Source organism: Antedon mediterranea, chromosome 1 (assembly GCF_964355755.1).
Source record: "Antedon mediterranea chromosome 1, ecAntMedi1.1, whole genome shotgun sequence".
NCBI lineage: Eukaryota > Metazoa > Echinodermata > Crinoidea > Comatulida > Antedonidae > Antedon > Antedon mediterranea.
Genome location: NC_092670.1, coordinates 38894113 through 38904058, shown reverse-complemented (window position 1 = coordinate 38904058; position 9946 = coordinate 38894113). Strand labels below are relative to the sequence as shown.

Here is a 9946-nt window from a genome sequence, read left to right as displayed (position 1 = left end):
TGTTAGCTACTGTAGCCATTCTCTGTCCTGCAACTCGCAAATTACAGCAATTTACCAAATGGTATTTAAAATAAAATGTCTAAAAGCTATATTGCTCCTTATACAAGTGAAATAAAACTTTCTTTTTCTTCTTCAAATATAAGCACTTTATTTACATATATTATCACCGAAAGCGCAATAGTTTTACGATTTAAAAAGATACAATTACTATTCACAAATAAGTTGTCCAATGATGTAGAGTATATTCAGTGATACTCACCAGAAAAATATTGTAAATTGTAAACTAAAACCCTGTCGAACTATTTTGCACAAACAATACGTTATTAATTGATTTGATGAATTTATAAATAAACAGTAAAACAGATTTTGTTCTATCTAATTTTGAGGACTGCATTAAGCTCTGTCTACACTATCAAACTAGTTTGACAAAAAAAATGGTAGTGATATACCCAAATATGGTAGTGATATACCCAAATATGGTAGTGATATACCCAAATATGGTAGTGATATACCCAAATATGGTAAGTGATATGACATTATCATGTCCATATATGGGCATATCACAATTTTGTTTTCACAAAAAGTTGATAGTATAGACAGAGCTTTAGTTTGTTAAAAATGTAATTGTAAACACCTTAAATGATGTATTTCTTTAACTAAGACTATAATGAAGTTTATATAAAATCCTAAAGCATTTGAAGATATGATCTGCCAATGTGTTCAACTGGATATCACTTCACTGAGTTTTTATAAATGTTTCCAGTTGTACAATAACAGTCATCTTCATAGAATGCATTAGTTATGCAATATAACAGATATCGCCTTTTATATCGGTAAAATATAAGATTTAACATCCCCTCGGAATGATATTATGTTCTCGGGAATTATATATTTCCTCGAACATAATATCATTCCCTTGGGGATGTCAAATCTTATATTTCACCTCTAAGCAGGCAATATCTGTATAATACAAACTTCAAACTATTTGATACAATATTATTATTATGGTTAAATATTACAATAAAACCCCTATTAAGGGGACACCACCAAATGTGTCAGCGATACCACAAAGAGGCACTAACAACACAGTAATTTGATTCACGTTTTGCGAAAAATGCGGTTTAGTAGAGACCTTCACGAAACACATAATTTTAGCTTAAAGAAATGTTATTTATATATTTTATTTACACGCATGTAAAATAGATAAATCAGCTAATAAAAGGTGTAATTTTATTGTAATCTTGTTAATTAATGAACTCGTATGTTAAGGCTAAACATTGGTGAATCTTTGTGAAAACGAAAAATTAATTTCACATGCATAGTGTCTATAGCCACTTAGTGTCACTTAATGGCATGATTGACGAATTCTGCCTTCATTAGGGGTGTGTCCTCTGAACAGGGAGGGGTTCTATTGTTGTATGCAAATATTTAAATATTTTATTGAACTTTGACCTATATTACATTTCTTTTAACATTGTTCTACCTACTGTATGAACAATAAAACATAAATACATGATTCTAAATGTTACAAGAACATTAACAACATGATTCTAAATGTTACAAGAACATTAACAAGAGATACACATTACTATCTACATACAAAACTTACATTCTACAAAGATGTACTTAATTTATTTTACAGCTTTTAGAAATAATGTTAATAATATTCTACTGCAGTAATTGTTAATTTTTTGGTCAGTTTTTGATCATATTTTGTTGTAATTGTATTATACAGTATTGTAAAAGTTGCATATAATCTGGTCTCATTTGACCATGGCTTCTAACTTTGGAAGTGGTTTTTGTTGAATAAAAGTAAATTAATATTATTACTGCAGTAATTATATTGAAGTTGTTGCAGTTACTGGAGTAGAAAATCTTGACATGCTTATCTACAATGTATACAATAATAATTACTAATTATCAATATTTGATATTTATCATAAAAATAAATAATTTGTATTTAATTTCAGCACCATTTAAATCAATGACTTGTAGAATTTCAACGAATTCTACTTATATAAAATTATTTTATTAAATTTTTCATCAAAAATATTTTGCCTATAATTTCACAGAAAATACATCTCATAGTTTAATCATATGTATATTCATTTAAAAGTATTTTGATGAACTTAGCAGCAATATATTTTATTTTTTTTAATTATAAATTTCTTTTTATTATTTATATAATAGCACAAAAAAGTATACTTTGTTTTAATGTGAATTTGTTACAATTATTGCTATACTTTTATAATAAATTGTAAATTATTCAATAGAATAAAGATTATTTGAAATGAGAGGATTTATGTAACAAGATTTATAACATTCAGAATTTGGTCGCAGTTTAAAGTTCTTAGATACAGCATACACTACAAGTTGGTTTTCCATACGCAAAACATTCACCAACCTTCAACATTCTCAAAATGTTTACAAAAGTTGAGTGTGCACTAGAATTATGAATCAGAAGTTTTACCATGCAATAGAACTAAATAATGCACGGCACATGTTACAAAATTAACCAATAAAGATAGTAAGGATATACACTCAGGTGTATTATAATTAATATAATCCACCAATCATTTAATCAGCACCATTATTTATTGGTATAGAATATATAGATTACATTAATTTTGTTACAAATTAATTTTAAATAATTATATTTCAATCAATATCTATTCATTCTGTATTTACAACAATATGCTAAACAGATAAAAAGTTACACGATCTATTTACAATACATAAAGTTAGGATTCATTTTACAAATTGGGTTCAAAAATGTATATATTAATAAATAGTGTTGAAAGAATGTAGAAAGAATTAAACGATAAAATACAAAACTGTTTTCAAATCAAAAAAATGCAGTAAAAATGTGTGGTTCAAATGTATGAATAATAATAATTGTAGTATAAATGTTTTTTTATAGCTTTTTATTTAATATAAAAACATTGTTTTAATGTTTTTAAAATGTTATTAAATTTTGCTTGGATAGCTATTTTATTTACTATCTTAAGCTCTGTCTACACTATCAAACTCGTTTGACAACAAAAGTGTGATGTACCCAAATATGGTGGTGATATGCTTAAATATGGTAGTAATATATGGGCACATCACATTTTTCTGTCACATAAAGTTTTATAGTGCATACAGAGCTTTATATAACCAAATTGAGGCCTATATAGTTTTAAAAAACCATTTGAATTTAAATTTTAAAATATTTTTTAAAGATCGGTTAGCTTGATTGGTATCATAGATTAAGTATGGGTAGGTTAATTTATTTGGGGGAATGCAAGTGATTGATAGACACTCAATAGCCACATTGAGGAAGTGATCAAGAAGTATAACTTCCCTAGCGGTAGGCCTACACGTTGCTGCCTGCTGGCCACCGTGTCTGACGAATATAAATGTTTATAATTATTTTGGCTTATAAAGTATGTAAAATAAAATTTGAATAATAAAGTGTGAAAATTAAGTATTTATATAATTTAACGTCTCTTCCTGGTTTGTTGCAACTCCCTGGTTTGACTAAATCAAGATAAAAAAGGGGTAATTCTGTTGGCTTATAGACAATTAGATTGACTGAAGAAACTGAGTGAGAGTTCATCTTTAAAAAGAAATCTAATAAGAAATTGTACAAAACACATGGAAGCTACCACCAGAAATAGAAACAACAATTAAAACTCTTCAAGTTTTAAATACGGAAATGATTTGGATAGGTTTGTCTACTTGAGGGAGTGTCCACCATCAAGGAGTTTATCTTAAAAAGAATCCTATAGGAAATAATTCAAATTATATGGATGCTACCACCAGAAATAGAAACAACAATTAAAACTCTTCAAATTTTAAATACGGAGATGATTTGGATAGGTTTGTCTACTTGAGGGAGTGTCCACCATCAAGGAGTTTATCTTAAAAAGAATCCTATAGGAAATAATTCAAATTATATGGATGCTACCACCAGGAATTGAAACAACATTAAAACTCTTCAAATTTTAAATACGGAGATGATTTGGATAGGTTTGTCTACTTGAGGGAGTGTCCACCATCAAGGAGTTTATCTTGAAAAGAATCCTATAGGAAGTAATTCAAATTATATGGAAGCTACGAGTAATAGAAATAACACTGAAGCTACCAACAAAGGTAGCGACTTGGGATAGGTTTGGCTACTTGAGGGAGTGTTCATCTACAAGGCGATTGTTTTATCTTGGAAGCAATCCTTGAGGAAGTCGTAGAAAACACATGGAAGCTAATATGAATATAACTATACTAACCTTTATTAAACACAATGAGCACACCCTTATCCGTAGGTGTGGATAAGGATGTATAGAATAAAGTACTACAGGTCCTTTAGATAAAATACCTTTATAAACAATTGGATGCAGATAGGAAGACCTCCTGTGCTTTCAACCGATATTTCCTTTTACCTTCTTCAAGAACAAGTTTCTTTCCCTTTTTATTAAAAAGAATTTTGTACATATTTTTACAGGGTTTAACTAATTTTACGTAATAATTTTTTTATAAAATATACAATTTATTACAATTATTTATAAATCATCACTTTTGATACTTTGCTTATGAATTTCAAATTATCATAATAATATGTATTTCACACTTTTCGCTCATTTTAATGGTATATTCTTTCAAAACCATTATTTTAAAAACTGTTCACACATATTTTAACAGTTTTTACTCCCTCTATTTAAACTAAAGTAAACATTAACACTTAAATCTCCGTTTTTTTTATACTAACTTTTTATCCCTTCATAATTTTAAGTAAGGTAAACGATCCACCCACCCCGACTGTGACAAAACCCTGAGTTGGAATGCATGAAGTGTGCCTTTATCTTCTAGACGCTCATGGAATTCTGTGTGTGAGACTGTGACGCCGCAGATCGCAATTCCGTCTGAAAACCTTGCCGCAATGCTCGCAGTTGTACGGTTTGATATCCGTGTGCGTCAGTAAATGCGTTTTCAGATTGCTACGTTGGTTGAATGTTCGACTACATGTCGGGCACTTGTGCGGTGATTCCTGCAAGTGTAGCGTCTTGTGAACGGCAAGCGTTCGTGACTGACAGAAGCCTTTGCCGCATTCCTGACATTTGAATGGCTTCTCTTTTGAATGGATATATCTGCAAAAAATAAAAGTAAGTTGATAGTTATTTACATTTTCTAAAAAATAATTTCAAATTATCATATTAACAGTAGTAGTAATTACTCAAATGGTATTAAGCCCTGTCTACACTATCAAATGTGACAAAAAAAATGTAATGTATCCATATATGAACATGATGAGGTCATATCACTACCATATTTGGGCATATCACTACCATATTTGGGCATATCACTACCATATATAGCTTATTTCCATACATTTAGAATGAATACAGGATTCACTTTACCTTTGATTCTACGAGCTAAATCTTGATCTATCTATTCTTCTATCTATGTGTCTACGTATCTATGGATCGGCATGCAAACTAATTCTGACAATTCTCGCATAAAAACAGAAATTTTGATTGTTCCTTCAGACAAGACAATATGTTCTTCTATGCACACACTAAATATATGTTAAACAGTGGCATAATGACTTGAGCGCTCACTAGCTAAACCCAGGGGCCCCGGATCTTATTGGGCCCCTGAGCCCATAGGAAAAAACAGGCATTAAAATATGTCCAAAAAGGCTAAGAACGCCCAAGGCCTCAGGCATCTGCGTTACACCACTGATGTTAAACAAAAATGCTAGCACAAATAAAATGCAACTTAAAAACAAACAATTAATTACTGTAAATTGCAGTTGACATATTTAATCTAGTTTTCGAGGACACTTCTTAGAATTAAGTGCTGGTCGAAAAAAACCGAGCCATAAACTTTACACTGACCAACTGTGTATTAACGCATATCAGAAAGCATGCCACACTACTACCAGCATACTGTATTAATTACGATCTAGTTTCAGCAACAAACAATAACAAAATAAGTAGTATGAAATATTACAAAGGTTACTGATATAATACATAAAACAATACAGCCGTGTTGTCTTATGCTTCATTAAGACATCAAGGAGCCAATTAGGAAATTGATCATTATCTGGGTAAACTTTTACTTTGTAACTTTTTTGTTATGAAATCGAATCTGATAAGATTTCTCCTATCTTGTTACCGTAAATAATAAAAATTAAAAATAAAAGAAACATGCTAATGTTAATGTTGACTCAGATGCGTATTTGACAGTCACTTGTTTGAAAATAAAGCTCTGTCTACATTATCAAACTAGTTTGATAAAATAAATTGTGTCGAAATATGGTATTATTATGATATGCCCAAATATGGTAGTGATATGACATCATCATGTCCATATTAGGGCACATCGCATTTTTTTGTCACATAAAGTTTGATAGTGTAGACAGAACTTTACATGTAATGATATTTAAAGCAATATGTTCAAATAATAACACATTAAATTTAAAAAAAATATTCCATAAAATGTTGAAACGACTAATAGAAAGATTAAAATGTAGCTTTAATTACAGTAAAATGCTACAATTTAATATACAATTTATTTATAAAAATAAAAAGAATGAAAATATGAGTTTTTAAAAAAGTTTAAAACAGCTCATGGATACTGCAAGTCATGTTTGGATGTCGGCTAAAACATAGATTATCTATTTTTAAAGTTATTATATAATATATATTATTATATAAAAGTAACATATGATTATGACTAATGTTGATTAAAGTTTAATCAAATTCTAAAATATTTATATTATTTACAAATAAATATGATAAACTAATATTAAATTATATTATCGGGTTAACCTTTGTTTTAAATCAGTTTATTTAGCTTTGATCATACTATAACAATAGTAATTGTATGACAATGCTCAGATTCTTAAGCTGTATCACGTAAAACTTCTGTAATCAGAAGACAATTGAAATCTGTATACTTTGCCACGAACACCGCAAAAATATTCTATGGGTCATTCCAAATATTTGGAAGAGGCAAATAAACACTTGAGATATCATATATTCTAGCCAAACTTAGAAAAATTATGTTGACTTAAAACGACACAAGTAAAGCTAACACTGCACATCGGTTGATGTACAGTGGTTAATGTAGCATCTATATGGAATACGTGACCATGCATTTTAACAACGTATCAGTCACTTATACGTCTGATCATCAACCCATCTGCCTTCGTTTATAGCGCGGTTTTCTCGTGACGTAACCGTTACCAAGGGTGTGGTGATACTTAAGCTTCTGTTCTCAATGTTATGCTGTTTATTTGTTTTCGGAGGAAGTGACCAAATGATAAAAATAAAATTCCTATTATAGCAGTTTGCATGGCTGTTAATATGCCAACGTGCGTGTAGAGATGAATCGATATTGTTTCGTGTGGACAAGCAAACTAAGTGTCAATATGGATACCACATAAGGTCAAAATGTCAAATCAGCTGCAGAAGAAGTATTAACATAGGTCAGACAAAAAGAATAAGCCTACTAAAATATTACATTTACTAAATTAAACAAAAGATAGAAAAAAAACAATAAGTTTTTTAAATATTACTAAATTGGTTTCAAAGATACCAAGAATATTTATTTAGAATTAAATGAATCTGTGTCTAAAACAATTTCTATTTTATCTATCCTTTTGTCCACAATACATGTCTCCAACTCAACATTTTCAAAGATAATGTATTTTATCCCTCTTGTTCGCCTTGTTGTGGTCATGACAATAAAGATTTATCTTTTCTTATCTTAAATTTGACCAGTTTAATTTGTTTGTATCTATATAGTTAGTCAATAAATTTATATTTTACAGACAGCAATTACAACTAATCCATAGCAAGAAGAAGAAGAATCTTCCCATAACCCAACTAAATTTTCAAATTTAAGATTTAGTAACACTAAAAGAAAATAAAAGAAATAGCAAAGGATCTTTACGGTACCACTTTGAAAATCAGTGCACTAAGTAAATAAATAGTAAACACTGAAGGATCTTCATCAAGTTGAGAAGCCAAAAAGTTGGAGATAAGTATCGGAAGACTTTTCGGCGGAATAGCATTAAGTCACTGAATTCCCTATAGCTGGTCCCAAGGACGATTTAAGTCTTTTCTAGGTTGCTCTATGATGTCAATAGAATATTAAATAATATTAGGCTTTATAATTACCATGCTATTTATTTTTATATCTTATTGTTTGTTGGCAGTAACAGAAGCAGTAGTTATTTGATTAACATCTTAAACTTTTACGAGGATAAGTCACGGTTACGATGTTTAAATGTTACGAAATAATCTGCATAAAAACTAGAACATTTCGAAAACCATTTTTTATGAATCCTTTAAAAAAACATCAAATAAACATGAATAAGATTGGGGCCTGGGAATAACAAATGTCACAAATCTCAATGATTTCACAAATAATGCACTGTAAAATTTCAGCGGGAACATCTGTAAATAGTTATAAAGACTAAATATGAACGTGAGTCATTGGGAGTAATCTGTATAGAACTAACAAATAAAGCGCGTTTGATAGTTTTGAGATGAGTGGCGATTGACTCTATTATCTAGTAGGATTAACTCCCTGCCACATCGTATCAGCTTCTGCCGGCCGATGTTTTGTCAAGACGCAACATTTAACATTCAACCAAAAGAATATCACCTCTGCTGAACATGACACCGATTGTTCAGACCTATGAATTTGTATTGTATGTGCCGAATAACTCCATTGTATAGAAAGATTAGCGGAATCCACCTGCAAATAAATGCTCCACTAGTCTGAACAGCTTTAAGATAAATCTCAAAACATCACTATATGTTTTTTCAATATAAAACCATTTTACTCCAATAACTCTGAATTACAAAAAGATTAGCGGAATCCACCTACAATTAAATGCTCCACTAGTCTGAACTGCTTTAAGATAATCTCAAAACATTAATATGTTTTTTCAATATAAAACCATGTTACTCCATAACTCTGAACTACAGAAAGATTAGCGGAATCCACCTACAATTAAATGCTCCACTAGTCTGAACAGCTATCAATCTCAAAACATCACTATATGCTAATGTATTTTAAAAATGATACCATAACTCTTTATGTCTGAGCATACTCTTAATATACCAGTTACCGAAAAGCTAAGTCAAAACGATAAAGTAAAACAGCCAGAAATGTTAGCAGAGCTTTCAGGCAGCACTAGCCCTTCATCCTACTTTGTGTCTATATATACATATATTATATATAAATCCAAGGGCAAATTACTGAAAAATGACAATGCTGTGGGTTTCAGTGGCTGTATCTCAATGGAGATAAAAAAAAAAAGCGAAATGCTAAATCAAAACGTAAAATAGCCAGATTTCATCAGTGCAAGCAAGAGTACTTGGACAAAGATAGATAGATAAATATAATATATATCAAATTAAATATCCTAGTACTGTAATAGGATTGTAATGTAGTTATATTGGTATTTATTGTACTATTAGTTGCTATTTGTATGAATACCATTAATTGAGTTCTACATACATTTATCATGAAATAAAGAACAATTAATTTCATAAGTAGATCAAAAGATAATAGATTTCACGCTTTTCATAAAAACTTCAACTTTGTTGTTGACAAACGGCGTGGCGTTCAAGTGCATAAATTAGTTGCCCGATGAAGACGATGATTATCAATAATTTTCCTTCGCAAACAATTACAATATTTCAGCGATTGTTTGTCGTAAAACTTATTAATAATTTTCTCAATAAACAATCAAATTTGTGAATGACAAACCTGCCATTTCATTGTTTAAAAATCGTAAATATTCGAGCCACCATGTCACGCACGTCCAGCCGCGTTATCTAGCAACGCTTTAAACTCCCACTCAATCAAAAACTGCCTACATGATTCCAGTTATCATTAACAACTCTCGAAAACAAAAGCCTTGTCATGATAATTTTTGACTGACAGATGA

At 30.1% G+C, this 9946-nt stretch overlaps 2 protein-coding genes across 3 annotated transcripts in view; both read right to left on the bottom strand.

Moving 5' to 3' along the window:
- LOC140039194 (lipid droplet-associated hydrolase-like) overlaps nucleotides 1–9946 on the bottom strand; it is a 251811-nt gene that overhangs the window by 130562 nt on the left and 111303 nt on the right. The window lies entirely within an intron of this gene.
- Nucleotides 4615–9946, bottom strand: part of LOC140039126 (uncharacterized) — a 39359-nt gene continuing 34027 nt past the window's right edge. For both annotated transcript variants that reach the window (XM_072084783.1, XM_072084784.1), the window contains exon 3: nucleotides 4615–5123. In XM_072084783.1, the coding sequence (XP_071940884.1) occupies nucleotides 4850–5123 (274 nt within the window). In that variant the 3' untranslated portion in view covers nucleotides 4615–4849. The remainder of the gene's footprint in view (nucleotides 5124–9946) is intronic.